This window comes from Leiobunum rupestre, chromosome 1, assembly GCF_980474605.1.
Source record: "Leiobunum rupestre chromosome 1, qqLeiRupe1.1.hap1, whole genome shotgun sequence".
NCBI classification, from domain to species: domain Eukaryota; kingdom Metazoa; phylum Arthropoda; class Arachnida; order Opiliones; family Sclerosomatidae; genus Leiobunum; species Leiobunum rupestre.
In genome coordinates, this window is record NC_143384.1 from 7,315,314 (window position 1) to 7,333,293 (window position 17,980).

The 17,980-nt window shown below is 35.9% G+C and overlaps 1 protein-coding gene across 1 annotated transcript; it reads left to right on the top strand.

The window, feature by feature from the left end:
- Positions 1–761: 761 nt before the first annotated feature.
- Positions 762–5,846, top strand: LOC149960526 (uncharacterized). The gene is made up of 3 exons (XM_090180403.1): positions 762–1,102; positions 3,415–3,617; positions 4,179–5,846. The coding sequence occupies exons 1-3, from the start codon at positions 844–846 to the stop codon at positions 5,844–5,846; spliced, it is 2,130 nt and encodes a 709-aa protein (XP_090036529.1). The 5' UTR covers positions 762–843.
- Positions 5,847–17,980: the final 12,134 nt, after the last annotated feature.

The following is a 17,980-nucleotide window of genomic DNA, read 5'->3' on the forward strand; positions in this document are numbered from 1 at the left end:
TACATAATATGTAATTAATTTTACATTAAATTGTTTTACATAATATGTAATTAATTTTACATTAAATTTTTTTACATAATATGTAATTAATTTTACATTAAATTGTTTTACATAATATGTAATTAATTTTACATTAAATTGTTTTACATAATATGTAATTAATTTTACATTAAATTGTTTTACATAATATGTAATTAATTTTACATTAAATTGTTTTAATTCAACTGAAGATTACCTCAATTAAATGCATAATTTAATCACATAGGGTTTTGTTTTGATTGTTGACTTGTTGCGCAATAAACTAACATTGTAAGTTGTCCACCTTATGTAGCGGTGATACATGACTCTTCGATATATTTTTCTAATAATTATCAGTATAAAAATATTTCAAAGCTACAAAATTATAACAAATGTTCAAAATATTAATTTATCCTTTCGTTGTATAAAATTTCCACGTTACTTTAAAAGTCCCGATTTATTTCAACAAAATGTACAGCTGATTTACATTGAAAATGAAGGAAAACATCTGTCTACACGTGACGCCGCTTGCGGGAAAATGCGATCATCCAAAATTTGAGTGACTGTCTGGCCGTGAAAGCGCGTCGAAGTTGGCCTTGCTGGGACGAAAAGAAATAACGCCTTGGGTTGTCTAAACACGCAAAGTAAATCTTGCGTATCCCACAGTTCCCACTGCACTCAAAAAGTGATAGTATAGGGAAATAGGGGTTTCCTACAATCTTCGGCATCTATGAATAGTATCCGTCCACGGTAAATTAAGGTCTCCCCAGGTTTTCCACATTTAAGATTGATCTGTACTTACAAAAAATCCGTCTGATTTCCGTAATGGAAACTAATAACAGTTTAAGCACGAGTCGCTTTTCAGAGCCGCTTTCACGAATGCTAATAGCTATTAGAAACACGAAAAAAGACGAACTCATGAGGCAATTTTCTAACGAGGCTGCGAGAGTAACTGCCGAAAACCAAGGCACTCCTAAGAAAGATGGCGATTTTACACGCTTTAGTAATTTGAACCAGGATGGCGATTTCTATGATATTGTAAACATTGCTGCTCTGATCAATTCTGTCGACACTGTTTTAATAGGTGAGTGTATATTGGTTTCGTTCGTAATCAGTTTCAATTTAAGAAAAGGTACGTTGCATTTTTTCAATTTTTAAGTTAGAAGTATATTTTTCAGTCGAAAGTCCAAGTTTATATAAATTGATGCCACAAAATTCCTTGCACTTTTAGTAAAAAACTTACGTGTTTACTATCTATCCGGGTCCGACTTAAAACAGAGTAGCTGTTTAGCGTAATAGGCAAAACATTCCGGCAAGCTATATATAAAGGGCCACACCTGCGTTTGAAAAATTCGGCCGGAATTTAGCACGTGGAAGTTAATACGACATATCCTTTTCTGGAAACTAGCGCGTGAAACAAATCAAATTCAAAAGCTGTTGTGACCCTTTTATGCCGTACGAGGCATCAAGGCTGGTTTTCACAAGGGCAAAAACGCCACAGCGGTGAACGTCAAAGTAAAAATATTGTATTAGACCAAATGGTAACATTTCGCGTCGACGTTCACCGTCGGGGCGTCTTTGCCGTAGTGAAAACCAGCCTTTTAGGTTGTTATATTTTGCTTATTAAGTTAATATACGGGCTAATTTAAATTTTGTTCCCAATGAACCGGGTTGTAATTATTTTTTGTGGTAAAGGTACTCTTCGGTTGTTAAGAATTAGTGCTCTTAATATGTTATTGTACCTGGTGATTAATTTATTGTACAGGGTGTTTGAGTTGTTGTACAGGGTGATTGAGTTGTTGTACAGGGTGATTGAGGTGTTGTATATGGAGATTGAGTTATTGTACAGGGTGATTGAGTTATTGTACAGGGTGATTGAGTTATTGTACAGGGTGATTGAGTTATTGTACAGGGTGATTGAGTTATTGTACAGGGTTATTGAGTTATTGTACAGGGTGATTGAGTTATTGTACAGGGTGATTGAGTTATTGTACAGGGTGATTGAGTTATTGTACAGGGTGATTGAGTTATTGTACAGGGTGATAAAATTATTGTACAGGGTAATTGAGTTATTGTACAGGGGGCTTTAATTTTTATAAATGGTGATTGAGTTGTTATACAGGGTGATTAAATTATTGTTTAAAATCAATGCACAGGGTGATTAATAAAGAGTGGTTAAGGATTTTTCTTTGAATTTAAATTACTCGTTGGTGGTTTATGCTTAGTGCGTTATTTATGTTAAACGACACGATGATTGAGATTTAATTTTTAGTATATCGGGGGGTTGAGAAAACGCTCATTTTCGATAAAATTCCCCTTGGGTTATTATAGTACGTTTATTAAGTTAGTTACAAGATAATTGCAAATTTGTCTCAATTTAAATTTAATATTCAAAATATAATTAATACACCGGGGATTGGTTGTATTTAAATGTCCGTGACATCTTGTTGCAATATTGTGCGGCTTTGGCGATATTTTTTTACTGGGGTTGTTGGATTAATCATGTCTTTCTTTGTAACTTCTTCGGGTTTTTTAGCACGGTTTGTTGAATGGGTGATGCAGAAATAAAATATTTATTACTTTTACGTTTTATTTGGTTTGGCACTGTCCTAAAAATATATACGAATATTAGAACCGATTGTCACCAAAACCTAATAACCTCTGCCGTGGCAACTAGTCGACTACTATTGCTATTGTTGTTTGAAATTCCAAAAAATTAAACAAAATTAACCCTAATTTTAATTTCACGCGGATTTACTGCTACAGGTTTTTCGATGCTAGTAATAATTAATACAATTAATAAATTTTCAAAAATCTATCAGCTATTTATTTTTAATAATAATAATAATTATTATTATTATTATGTTTAGCCAGGCTAATACAGAAGGCACTACCTAGTACCTTAGGCCTAAGCCACCCAGGGACTTTTAATGCCTTAATTCAAGTGGCCGGGTTACAATGCTTAGGAGGGTGTTGGCAAGCTCTTCATGCTACGCGAACCTACAGCTCCGTACACTAACTATTAACGTTGACATCATTTCGTTTAGTATTGTAAACCACAGATTTTGCAAAAAATAGACAATACTACCAAAACCTTTAATTAATAATCTTTATGTTTAGTTCACCGTGTTCAATGGTGGGACTATAATTGGGTATTCTGATGATAAAATATCCTATCAGTCGCTGGGAAGGTCTTCTCTTTGACGAGAAAAAGCTTTGTGCTTGAAATATATGTTTCAATTCAATTCAATTCAATTCAATTTTATTTGTTTCTGATTAGTGTTAAGTTTTACATTCCATATATTCATGGCCAAGTCAATAGTGACTTATAGCCCTCTGAGTTAAAAACTTGTATATTCAAAACAGCAATTTAATACTTAAGTATTTTGATTAAAGGTAAAACATTTCTGGGCCAAATAATTGTGGAGCCATATCTTTTGGAAGCCGTTGTGTTCTTAGCAGAAGATCCTCAAGGTGATAGAGCCGTCAGAATTGAAGTCATCCAGGAGAGTTATGCGGGCACTTCGCTTTTCAGCAAGGGGGCCATCGTGGCCTTGCGTGACCCATGTTTTACGAGAATACGCCATCAGATCTATGGGGTAAGTTCTGAATTTCACAATTATTTTGAATGGTGAACTTTGAAATCGCCCTTTCAATCCGTTTTTTTGGGGCCGAAGTGAAAAATAAAAACGTGCAAGAAATAACAGATTTTAAAATACATACTTGATTGAATAATTTTTGTGCAACACTCATTAAGATTCGGCCCTCGTTAAGGAATGTGCTTAAGTTCATCCTGCCCTTTTTATCAAACCCCCGCACAGGAAAGACCGTTTAGGCTGAGTGGTTAGCCGGGTGCGATTGAAGCTTGTGACGCTGTGTGAACACTCGGAACAACTCCTGCGTTAAGTTTGCAAGTTCTCTCCCCACTGGTTAAATGGGTCTCACCTGAGTTCTTCGATTTCTAAATTCCCTAAAAACTTCTAGTGGTTAATCGTAATAGCAAATGTAGGGGGCTGTTAACTCGCGTGGCATGACCCTCCTACGTATTGTAACACGGCCACCCGAATTAAAAGGCTTTAAAAGTCGCTAGACGTCTTGGGCCTAGGGTGTTGCCTTGGGTATCAACTTAGCTAATTTTAATAATATTTTGGTCTTTTTAGTTGCAGTACCGAACCTTGACGGACGTTATGATTTTCGAAGAAAAACAATTCAGGATAAGCTATCCAAATGTCTTCTGGTCGAATTCTGTATACGTGCCTAGCAATAGTCCACTGAGTGATGCGCCACATTCGGCCTCAGCTGCAATTCCAAAATTAACTGACGAACAGATTTCTAATATCCGAAATCACGGAAACAAATTGTTCAAAGAAGGCAAATACTCCGAAGCGACTAAGGAATATTCCACTGGCCTTTCCTTATGTCCTCTCAATGCAGATCTTCTGTCCAATAGATCGCTTTGTTACTTGAAAAGCTGCAAGTACGAAGCTGCGTTAGAGGACGCTCTCTTAGTTCTAAAAAGAAACCCAATCCACGTGAAAGCTATCTACAGAAGCGCACTGGCTTACAATGGCCTGAAGAAATATGAACACGCTAGAGACCTTTTAGAATCGAAATTGAAGTTAATTCAACAGGAAGAAGATCTGAAAACTCTCCTCAATAAAACCAACCTCTGGATAAGTCAAAGAAATGATGGGTTGTATGACATGGTCGAATTATTTACATCTTTCAAAAAACGCGTTTATCACGACATTGCCGATTTTTGGGGATCCGTGAAGGTTGAAAACATTTCTGGTAGAGGTCGAGGACTGGTTGCGACCGAAAATGTTGAAGCCGGGCAACTTCTTTTGTGCCATAAGGCTGTTGCGATTCAATTTAGCTTAAGTAACGATGACCCTTTCGAACAAACTGAGATCTATTTAGCCAGGAAATTGCACGAAAGTGCAAAAAAGAATCCAGATTTATTCGAGCAATTGGTCGAGTTGAATCAATTTAGCAAAACGAGAAAGACCCTTACCTTTGAAAATAAAGAGTCACTTTCCGAAAGCCAGAAATACCAAATGATCCAGGCGGTTGTTTCGGAATTCAGCGTTTCATTTACCCTCATTGATGGCGGCCATTTCTGCGGGCTGTGGTATCCCGCGTGTTACCTCAACAACGACTGTTACGACACTAACTGCGCCGTTTATACTTACGGGGACGCTTGCCAGATTCGAGCTACTAAAAATGTAAAGAAAGGTGAACAATTTCTAATTTGTTATATGGAACAAGGTGCTGGACATTTCGCTAGAACAGCAGGTTTTTCTCTCAAAGGTCCTGAATGCCATTGCGGTTTATGTACTTACGAATCACGGGAAAATAAGTCGATCTTACTGAAAAGAGAAGAGTTGCTTTTTCAAGTTTCAACCGGCTTAGGCCTAATTCAAAACTCGGCCGAAATCAAAATCATTATTCAAGAAATAAAATATATTTCCAGACAGTCGCCTTACGTCAATTATTACTTATCGGCAGTGCTTATCAGGCTGGCAAAAATGGTTTATTACAATCAAAAGTACGAAGAGGCTATTCAAGTCACCACCGAGTTTATGGACATAAGCATTAGTTCTGGTGGACATACCCCAAAGGTTTTACACGAAACCTCGTATATATTGTTTAAATGTTATTTGAAGAAAATGGATGTCAGAAACGCTTTCAAATGGAAGAAAAGTCTACTTGATCATCTCCAGTTGACATTTGGGTGCTCGACTGACAAGTTTCTAGAGACCGTATTTCCGGGCATTCTGAAAGATTTCCAATTCCTCGACGCTTTGACGGAGTCAGCGCGCCAATAGTGAATCTGCAGATTTCTACTTCTAGCATCTTTTGCCCAAGCGTTCTTTCGTCAATATTCTTTCATGATCCATTTTTCGTATTATACTAAGAAATGGCAAATGATTTAACTGTACCACTTAAGGATTGTAATTCTATTTCTTTGATAATTTCAACCAATAAAATATTTGAAACTGCATCTATTTTTATTAATTATATCAACCTTCTTTATTTTTAACGTTTTTAAAACCTATTAGAAACAAATTGAATTTTTATATTGCAATAGCTTTCATTTATTATAACGATACAAGTATATTTTGACAATAGCTTGCTAACAGCGACAATGATTATGAGCCAATTTAGTATTATCAATAAGGCAAAAAGGCTGCTAATAGGTTTCACCTGATCGGATAGTTTTGTCGTAAAAGATAAATCGTAGCTTATTGAATTGAAGAACAGCGCCACCACATTCTTTTAAGATTTTACTAAAAGTGTACAAAAGTCAATAAAATTTAAGACATTTTCCTAAGTTACAGATCAAATCGCAAATTGTTTACATAGAAACAAACATTTATAGCGAGCATTTATTTTTTAAATTATAGTGATAATTACATTTTATAGAAAGGGTGAATTTCACCTTTTTGTTTTGAGGATAATAAACTTACTGAAAAATTCGCAATTTAAGTTTCAGGCTGTTGGCAGTAACTTATAACATTTCTTGTATTAAACAATAGTCATTCAATGGCCATGCCGTTGGTAAAAGGAATGGAAATGTGTGTCCCGATTTATTGGGATATCTCGCATTGTATATTTTGAATGGCTTTCTGTCGAATGATTTTCGGTCGATTGGTAGACAACCCAGAAATGTCTTCTATCGTAAAAGTGGCTTATATAAATGACATTGAAATTGCACAGATAAAACTAAATTCTTTATTTTATAGAAATTGTTACCGGTCTACCAGTATTTTCTTACTTGAAATTCTAAATATATAAAATTGGGCAACAGAATTATCGCTTAGCTTCGAACATGAATCCTTTCAATGAACTACATCAAAACTAAAATTACTTTTAATAAAATTTATTTTTAATTAGTAACCAGTAAGAGACAGTAAGTTCAAACATTGTTTTGTTCATTAAACCATAAAGTATTTAAGTTTTTAAAATAAATAACAATTTAATTGATCGGCAAAATATGGTATTAAATCTTCTAGTAATTCCGTATGGTAATGGACATTTAGTAATAAAAAATATTGTTATCAAATATGTACACGTTTCAAACACTTCCGAAAGCTCAGTTGTTTGCTAATAGTATATTTTCGATTTTTGAAATTTTAACTTAAAAACCGTATTTCTTTACCATTAGGTCAATTGAAAGGATAATCTAAATTTAAATCGCTGGGTGGACCCTAAAAGTTTTAAGATGACTAGTTACACATCTTATCATGAAAACTTGGACAATTTATGACATTTTCACCTTTATTTTATTAATTTTTAATGTTGTATCCACTCCTGGCCAATGATAAAAACACATTTGAAACCTCTAATTTCGTTGGCTCTCGCTACAGCCAATCATTTAAAAATTTAAATAAATTTAATTACCTTAAACTAGAAACGAAGTCTTATGGATAACACCATATGTACCATTAATTTAAACATAGTAATGTTATTATTCAGTGCCACATTCTTGGAACTAAGGCATTTTTGGTGTGATTTAGTTATATCAATGGAAAGTAAAACGCGCATTTTATGAGATTGAGAGAATCCTGCATGAAAATAGAGTTATTTATGACTTTTGAAAAACGAATAGTTTCGCCCTCCCACATAAAGGTAAGGGAACCGGAAAAGTGTGGGATGGGCTAATATTCTTGCCCATTTATTTAGCGGTTAAAAATCCAAATTGACGACTAAACGATAAAATATGGTTAATGAAGGCAATGTAAACCCCATATTAGAGTAATAACAACTTGCGCCTATTTTAAAATCTGCTCCATCTTTAGATTTTGATAAGTATTGATTTTTTATCATTTGATTCTTGAAAGTGGGAGTTAGTTTTTTGTATAATTTTTCGCCGTATTGTACGTAACGTTTTGACCGTTACGATTAAAATAGTATATTATATTGCATTGCAGACCCTCAAAATTCAAATTTCAATGAATATGTGGTGGAATTTGGCAGTGATTCAACTGAACCAGCTCTAATTTTAATTTGGTACCACAGCTTTTAATTTATTTCTCACTGGTGTATGCGTATTGTCCGTAACTCTCGAACCGAAAGGGCTATGAGCGTGAGTGATGCATCAATTGGTAGAAAATTAAAACTCGAGCTTCTCCTATATTTTCTCGATCGGTTGAAATAAAAATGTTTATCGACCAAAACCCGAGGAATAATTTCATTTAAATCACATTTAATTGTTTTTAAAATATGTTTATCGGATGATGTCAATTTAAATCCAACAATTTTTATTTTAATTCTGGTGTGTATAGGAAGCTTCTAAAAGGTATTTCTCCAAAGCTGTATTTAAATTATGATTATATCGACAATTCATCATACATTAACTTTTCACAGCATTGCTATTCGATCGGTACCTTTCCTGATCAGACTTTTAACAAGTACCGAAGAATATTTAGCTATAGGACTTCCGACTTTATTCTTCTTTTCCACGCCTTTAACAAATAATTTGGGAGAGCTAATATATCTCCTATAACGACTAAAAAATCTAGAAGATAGTTTTTAATTGTGACTATCTTAATTTAGAAAGTACAAGAGTTGGTATAAAACATTGATTTATTTCCTACGTTAAAAGTTGACCCATTCACTTGGGTTCCGATTAGAAATCTGCCTGAAAGGCGTCGTGAAAACTACCAAGAAACATTTTTCCCTGGTGGCAAACATTTTACACAGAGGGTATGGAAAGTTTTGGGGATAAACGGGTGAGTACATATTAGCGCCAGAGAGGCTGGAGTATTTTCCGATGGGTTTTATGTTTTACTGTACATGTAGAAAAGGTCGGAGAATAGAATAGGCCAATTTGTGGCGCTTCAAATCCTGAATTTTTGGGATGGGGAATTTCACTTTTGGAAAGAGTTATTTTTGGTAAGGGGACATTTACAAATAATGGTTCTAAAATAAAAGGTATACAAAAACATTAATACATGCCGTAAAATTAATTAAAACAATGAAACAAATTATTTACACTCCGCCGATAATTTAAACATTTAAGCTTTACAGTTCAAACCGTCCGAATTTTCCCGTACCAAAATTGCGTCTATTTCCAACGGATACAGCATTTGAATAGGTCTCCATTTCTATGTTCTTATCATACATGACCTAATGTTTTCATCTCTACCCTCACAAATTTCAACTACTATCTCTAATTTCCATAGATGTTTTTGAACATTACCATCATGGATGATCATGACGTGTCCTACTTTAATTTTAGACTTATTTCAGGCTAATTTAATTTGATGAGCCGATCTGAGTTCTAATAAATACTCTTTCTTCCATCTATTCCATAATCTAGTCATTAGAGCGGAGCGATACTTTTGACGCTTATTCATTTCAATTTGCGTTTTGGGGGCTTTTTCATTTTTGACAATTTGAGGTGGCAGACATGTTAAGCGTTTTCCGCTTAGAAAGTGAGAGGGGGTCAGTGGTTGGGGATCATTCGCTTCACTAGTAACGTACGTGATTGACCTTGAATTAATGACGGCCTCAGTTTGAATTAACATAGTTTCCATCTCAACATACGTAAGGCAGGCATTTCCTAAGTTCTTATTTAATATTGATTTTATACTTTTAACCAAAATAGGCATTTCCCCCAAATGCTTCCCCCCCCCCCGTGGCTACGGGCTTGCCGTGTATACTTCTCGATGAATTCCTTTTCTGGAAATCATCCGCGTGAACGCTAATAAAAAATCTCTATTCGATAACGACTTTACTAATTCCAGGTGTATCGCCCTTGTCACGGCGCACGTGAAAAGGCAAATGTACGATTTGGCGACCTCTCTGGCCGTCTTTTTGACGTAGAGGGGTCCGGCGAAATCAATCCCGACGATTGTTCAACTCAATCTTTGGGAAGGGGCACCGTGGGGGCGTCCCCTGCTTTTACTCCGGCTTTGCGAAATTGTAGGCAACGTTTGACCGATTTTCTCTTGAGTTGTCTCCCGGCGGTTACCCAATATTTTCCCCGTGATTGGGTAAGTGTGCTCTGGATTCCACCGTGCATCATCTGATAATGACACCGATCCATGATTAATCTAGCCAATCATTGTTCCTTCTTGAGAATGATTGGATTCCTAATTTCGTAATCTGCCTCCGAGGCAAAGGATTTTGTTGTCATTTAATATTAGTCTTAATTCCGCGATTTTGGATCTTTTCTTCTTGTTTTCTACACCAGAAATAAATCGTTCACCTTTAGATCACTATTGTACACATTGGGATCACATACATGTGATCTGTATATGTTCTACAAAGTGATTTAATGTGTGCTTTTATGATCTCCGAGTGTTCACTCTTTTAAAAATAAGTGATATCGTTTCACCTATCCGTGATCTTAAAGTGATCAGGGTGCACTTAAAGAACGCATAACACATTTAGAGCACTAGTATCAATGGTTTGGTACACTAAATTATCACTTTGAGAACACCACGTAGTAAAATTTGCTACACCACATAATCTCTTTTCGAACACTTTAAATTTATAGTGCAAATTTGCACACTTTGCGTAACCTCTAATAGTTTTTATATATCCTCTTAGCAGATGCTAAAGCTCATCTTTGAAATAAAATAAGTTAGCTACAACATTTGTCAGTCGGTGTGGTAGTACAAAGAAATAAGTCTCACCCGAAGAGCGCGAACCTTAAAACTTAAAATTAAGAAGAAATAAATAAGGCGGGTTTCGTCATGGTGCCTAAACCCAGGACACAATTAACGGTAATTTAGAAAAGTTAATATTATCAAGTCGCGAAATAATAATTTCAATGAAAGAGTAATCGAGGTACAAATCGAACCATGGCTAACGAAGCCACTCGAGGAAACGAAATAAAGAAGCTGAAGGCGCTGAGAACACCAGTCAGGGCGAATACAACACACACTGTTACTACCCTGACATCATTGCTGAAGGCCATTCCGGCCGATCTGAATATCGAAGAGGTGGAAGATCAACTTACCATCATCGAACTAAAAGAAGCTGGGCACCCAAATCTACGACCTGATGACCTGAGATGACATCGAACTGTCGAAGGAGTGCGAAATGGTGGAGAAATATAACCAAGAAATTATCGTCTTCGAAACTTCGAGTCGTCCCTGACGACGGCCGCAGCACCACGAGATCTTCCGTGGCATCGAACAGTGATGTTTTGAACTTAATAAGCGCGGTGAACTCTGAATCAAAATTAACAATTCACGTTATATCAAAGTTTAGTGGTGACCGCACTCAATTTAAGGGCTTTTGGAGTCAATTCGAAACCATAACCGCATCGAAAAGAGGGTTAAGTAAGACTCAATTATTATTTTGTTTAAAATCATATTTAGAAGCCCTTCAAGAAATTGCTGGTTTGCATCCTTCTGATGCAAATTATGACGGCGCCGTCAGAATGTTAAAATTCAGATATGATAGGGATGACATGTTCGCGAAAGATCATTTGCGCCAGTTGCGTATGTTAGGCCCAATAGCTAGCTCCAGAATCTGGACGAATGCCAAACTAACATTCGTAGTCTAAAATTATTACGGTATGTCACCTCTAAAAATTGACTGTTTCTATGTTTAAAATTAGAAGAATGTCTCCAAAGAGATATTCTTTTGGAATATCCAAAGCAAAAGGGTTTAGCGGGAGACTTAGATATAGATGCGTTTATTGAGTTTCTACGAAAGGAATTAGAATACAGAGAAGCGTGTGACTTTATGGGTCCTCAAAAATCTGTTAAAGAAAGTGCGCCTTCGCGAGAAAAACCGAAGCCATTTCTTATGCCGCCCCCAGGATTGACGTTAGATCAAGGTCTGGTCCAGAAAATGAGGCTAATAAGGCACAAATCAAACAAGAGAAATTAACAAGGAAAAACAAGAAGTCACGAAAGACGAAAAAGTAAAGGTGGGAAACGATGTAGTAACCTGCGGCCAAACAGTTCTGCTACAGACTGCCAGTGCATAAGCCAGAAACCCTAACAGCGGTAAGGTGGAAGAAATAAGATGTCTGTTAGATCCGGGAAGCCAAGCTAGCTTCGTAAAAGAAGATATATCGCAAAGATTAAATATGCCGGTAGTAGGAATCTGTCCAGTCGAAATAACAAACTTTGGGAATCAAACTCCGATCGAAGCTGTCAGAAGATTAGTAAAAAAAAAAGCCTTGAGAACGCTTCGAACCCGAGCGAAAAGATAAAAATAACAGCCGTCGAAGTACCCCACGTTTGCGAGGCAGTGACCATGTCACAATGCAAAGACATCGAAGATTTAATGAATCAGTTTCGGGACCCGGATGATCAGAGCGTAGGCTTTCTGATAGGAGGAGATAGCTATTGTGAATTCGCCACGGGCAAGACGGAGCGTATTGCGAGTTAGCGTAGCTAGATTAACCATATCAAAAACATTGGAATCGTTCTGGACCCTAGAAGGAATGTGTATTAACGGCGACGTTGAAACGGATCCCACAGCGGATGAATTTATGAAGAAATTTAAAAGTGAAATAAAAACCGACAACGGAAGATACAGCGTTAGATTCCCGTGGGTAACGGACAAAAGTAAACTTCCAGATAACCTGACAGTAGCGAAGAAAAGAATGGACGGGCTGGCGCTAGAACGTATTTCTTAGCTTAGCTGTAACGATTCTAATGATACAATATCAGTTATATAATTTACCTAGTTAATTAAAGAAAAATGTCAATATAAGATAAAACATTTTCTTAAGAATGGATAAAGAGTGAACAAATCATCATAAAATTTACAACGTAGCGGACGAAAGGCAAGCATAAATATCAAGAATTAGTTCCTAAAAACGAGGTAGATGGCAGCATTACCTAATCACGGGACCATTTAAACTTCCGGACTTTAAAGTTTTCTTTCGTTCTCGCAAAACGTGGCCCGGCTTGTTTATTTTATTTATAGGAGCATATATTGTTTAGATCGAAATATATTATCTACTCTGTTTAGATTTACTCTTTAGAAACTGGCAAATTACTGAAAGCAGACAAGTTGTTGACTGCAGTGACGTAATTACTGCAGTCAACAACTTGTCTGCTTTGTTTAATTATGGTTTTAAGGTAAAAGAGTAAATTTAAACAAAGAAGATAATATATTTCGATTTAAACAATATATTTGATACACTGCGATTCTAATATTAGCCATTCTCTTTGTAATGTTTTATGTGTATACAAAGGATTTTAACTCAGTAAAACACTTAGGACGCGCAAGGTCTAGCATATTACTTCAGAGCACATCACTTGTCGATAAATAAGTCCAGTTTATGACGTTTATGGGAATATAATTACAGATCTCTCCCGTTATTTGATTTCCCTACTTTTATGGCCTAGAGTAATATAGGACGTGACGTTTTTGTTTAAAGGACCTTGCAATTTTTAACCGATTTTTTTTGGGTGGATTATATTATTCGTAATATAATTATATATGATGTATTATATAATTTTTTCAAGATAAATCGAAGTCGATGCAAACAGAGTAGACCCCAATACCTTATTTTAAACTCTGGTCCTGCTAAGATAGTTGGATAAAAATATACCTTTTCCTTGCAAAATACCGACTTTTCTGTAAAACAAATGTAAAAAGAAAGATAATGTCTTTTCCTAAAAACACCCTAGAAAAATAATGCCTTTTCCTAACATAGCCTAGGAAAATAATGCTTTGTCCAAGGATTCTATATGTGTAAGAGGATATGTGGCGAGAGATAAAACCTGACAGCGATTGAGGCCGGTCATGCGCAGTTGATTCAAGGCAGATTTAAATTTTTCAAGTCCCTCAAGGCTAAATATCTCGTTTCTGTTCTGTCTGCAATTGAAAAAATCGCCTACTATGACTCGCGTTTTAAATACGTCTAATCAAAAAAGTGTCAGACTTAAAAAAAATGAATTAATACATTTTTTACTTCTTAATCATCCTTTCTAAAATAGTGTCTTAAAGAATCGCGCCCCTTTTCAATACAACGATATTTGACCTTGAGGGAATCGAAACAAGTAGTCGCGTTTTAAATGCTCTTTTGCTCTCTCTTAACCGCGACTATGCTGCCGGCAGTTTTTTGTACAGGTTTTACGGGTCGCCTCATATCCTCTTACACATATAGAATCCTTGCTTTGTCCTAAGAAACCTTAGAAAAAAAATAATTCACTTTATACTGCCACAATTAATGGCACCTGATGAAATTTAAATTTAATTCCTGCCAGAAAAAATGTTACTTTTTAAAATATATTTGAAATACATTTTAAAAATATTTTCGTCGCGAGTCCGTTAGCATTCGAAATCATATTGATAATAATTTAAGCCAATGGCGAAATCTATTACTAGCGCTGGGAGTAGTGGCTCGCTCCTGTAATCCCAAGCGTCCGGGAGGCAGAGTTTGTGGACGGACGTGTGAGGACAACCACCAATCCCCCAACCGTGGTCGGGTTACTTCCGATACGGGTGTTCCTGCCCCTGTCCCCGCGTACCTTCCCATTGGCGTGGCCGTTACTCATATCTCGCCCCTGATTAATCAAGTGGACGAGCGGACTGAGTTGTCCCACACGTTAAAATACAGAAAAAAAACTACCACTAGCGTGAAACAAGTCAATATATATATAATAAATACATATACTGTACCCACGCTAACTTTTGAAAAGACAATTTTCATGCCAAATGAAACAAAATATAAAAATTACGGTTGTTAATTAGTAAAATATAAATCCACAACTGACGATTATATATAAAATACAACATATAGAATTTTGGAGAGGACTCGGGAGCTACGGGACCTAGAACAAGGTCCATCGAGATTCGACAAGGAGTAGAGCCAAGGCTTAAGTTCAACTTCAAGTAGGTACCAAGGTTATATTATATTGGTCATTTTGTTCATTATTATTAAATATTAATTGTTCTATTCTTTAATTAATACTTTAGTTGAAATGCCTGGTCCTGGGAGGCCCAAGAAGGTTCAACGACGTAAACCTGAGAATTCAAAAAGTTTGTGGTCACTATGGGGCATTCCAAAACCTGAAGGGCTTCAATCATCCACTGCGGCTGCAGAAGTTGAAGTTATTTCCGAAAAACAAAGTAGTAAATCTAGTGATTCTAGTCATCCTCCTTGTACAAATAAGTCGTTAGTAAAAAAAGAAAATTAATTCAGTCTTGGAAGTCTCAGTTTGACTTTTTGGAATATTGCGAAAATGATTATCTCATGTACTGTAAAGTCTGTAGGAAAAATGAAGAAAATTTAGAAGAAAGTTTACAATTTTTTGTGCTTGGTACTAACAATTTTCGAGTATCCGTCATTCAATTACATCAAAAATCTGTCTCTCATATGAGTTGTGTTGCGGCAAATTAATCTTTATTATCAGCTGCTTTTTTGAAACTTAACAAGATTCACAAGGAGAGGCTCACGCATGTATTTAACACAGTATATTATATAATCGTGTAAAACTCGTCTTTCAACAAATTTCCTAAATTGTGTTAATTGCATCACTCACAACAGGGGGAGGCAGAGGGGTAACATAAAATCCAGACTTGCAGTGTGCTTCAAAACCAGTTTTTTTGTGACCCCTATGTCTTCCCCTGTTGTGAGTGAGGGATCCCTTTAAACTAGTCATCCGAAAACTGTGCCTTATTTTGCAGATTATATTTCTCAATTTATTCAAAATGAAACAACGAAACTGATTCAACTGACCGAAGCTGCAGTAGCCATGAAATAGTTTATATTGCCTTTCTTGAAAATGGTAAACCAACTACAAAATATTTGGCTATTTTGAACCCCGAAGCTGGTTGTGGTGTAGGTCTTGAAAAATGCCTGAAAGTTTACTTTGATACACTAGGAATATCAGATTGGATTTAAAAATTGGTTTGCATTGGAACTGATGGGGCGTCTGTTTACCATGGAAAACACAACGGTTTAATAGAAAATATTCGAAAGCAGAAGAATAACAAATTTCTAATCGGAGTTCACTGTATGGCGCACAAAACCGAGCTGCTATGTAAAGAATCATTCAAATGCAATCAGAAAATTGAAGACTTTGCTAAAGTTATTACCAAAAGCGTGACAGTTTACTGTTTACAAGATATTGGAAATCAAATCAACGAAACAATTTTGAAATTTGGAACATTACCCAAGACCAGATGTTTGATGCTTCATTTTACATCTGTGAAAGCAGTTGAATGAAACCACAAACAAATTCCTGGCGCCTACATTTTTGACACAAGATTGTGGCCAAATAGACAAATTAATGCTAAAGATTTAGAAGATTTTGGACAAATTGAAATTGAAGAAATAAGAGTTTTTTTCAACCAATTCTTACTGAAGAAGAAGTAATGAGTTTGAAAACTGAGTGTATATCTTTAAAACAATGGTATAAACTCAATTTCAAGCGTTACTCCCTCGCGTAATTCGCGCGAAACGAATTTTATTTGAATGCCCAGTTTATTTTCGTGTCGTGAATATTTTATTTAAGGGCTCTTATTTTATTCAAGTGTATTTGTTACCATTGCTTTTTAAATTGTATTACTTTGACACCCGACATCTGTAACGTATAATCATACCCCTAGACAATCATATATCCGGAATAGTTTTGAACGTCCAAAACGAAAATCATTCTTGCCTTTGCTGACGCTAGGGAAACCCTAGAGCCAAAAATACACTTTCAGTTGAGTTGTTTAAAATTAGCGTCGCAAACTGTAATAAGTATAAGTTTACTTTTTTACGCTGGTTACCTCGATTTGTTTACCAAGTCTTTTTTACCTATCACACGAACCCAAACATTAATGTTCGCATTTCCCTGCCGCTTAGTTTTGCGCTTGTTGCAGCCTCCTTCCAGAGTTAGTATACCACCCTTTGAAGCTCTCTGGTGCACTTTTAACTCATCGTAGGAAATGGATAAAAAACGGGTATAATACACTAAACACAAAAAAATTAAATACTATAATTAAAAATACTACAATTACTTTGGTTACAATTAATTCAAAAAATAAAACAATTAACTTTTTGACTTAGCCCTTTTCCCTTTTGTATGATCTATTTAAAGAATCTAATAAATGGAAATTGAATTGAATTGAAAGATATCAGCGAGGGTAAAAACATTAACGAAAAATGTAATCCTAGCGGTATGAACATACATAACAGAATAAGCTCTCAATCTCGAGGGGCCCTGTCTTTAACCTTTCTCCGAACAATAACTGGGGCTTTTTCCTAAGAATTCTTCTCTACGTTTCACTTTATTTCAATGTCCTCCGATACGCTGTCGTCTCACCGTTTACGATTTTTTCCTCGGTTCACGCAAGATGCCCGACACACACACTGCACAGAACGGGACGTCTATGGGGGTAGCTTGTTGGCGCGTTTACTGTTTTATCTATTCTCTTTTTACTCTTTATTACTCTTTATCACCCGTCTACGGTTTGACGGCCGGATTTCGGGTTTCTTCCTATACTCTTTGACTTTTCTTTATCCTGACTTCTTTACAAGCTGAAATTTCCGACTAGGCGAGGGAATCGGTCTCTTCTAATTGGTTTTCCTCGCTCGTGATTGTTAGATAATTGGTGATCAACAGATGACTTGAGGGTGGAGGGAACACTACTTTTTCCGGATTCATAGCAGTTAAAAATATATCTATTATATTTTTCAACAAATAATTATATTTTACATAATCAGGGCGAAAGTAATCACAGTATCACAGTACACTCTGTTCAAAAAGTCTTTGCCCGTGGGAGATTTCGAACATTTTCGCCCGTCATTTCTTGTATAGTTGCATCAAGTCGAAGCGGACATCGGTAGTAGATAAATAAAATGTTTAGCTACAAATTGGCTAAAATAATTTTCTGGATAGACTTATAATTTGGCCTATTTTGGCCTAAAAGAGGGGGTGTCAACTTTTTTATTTTTGATTTCAGGTCATTTTAAACCCGAATTTCGTGTTCTCCGGAGTTGATTTATATTTAGAAAGTGTTGGAATTATTCAAATCGACGCATTGG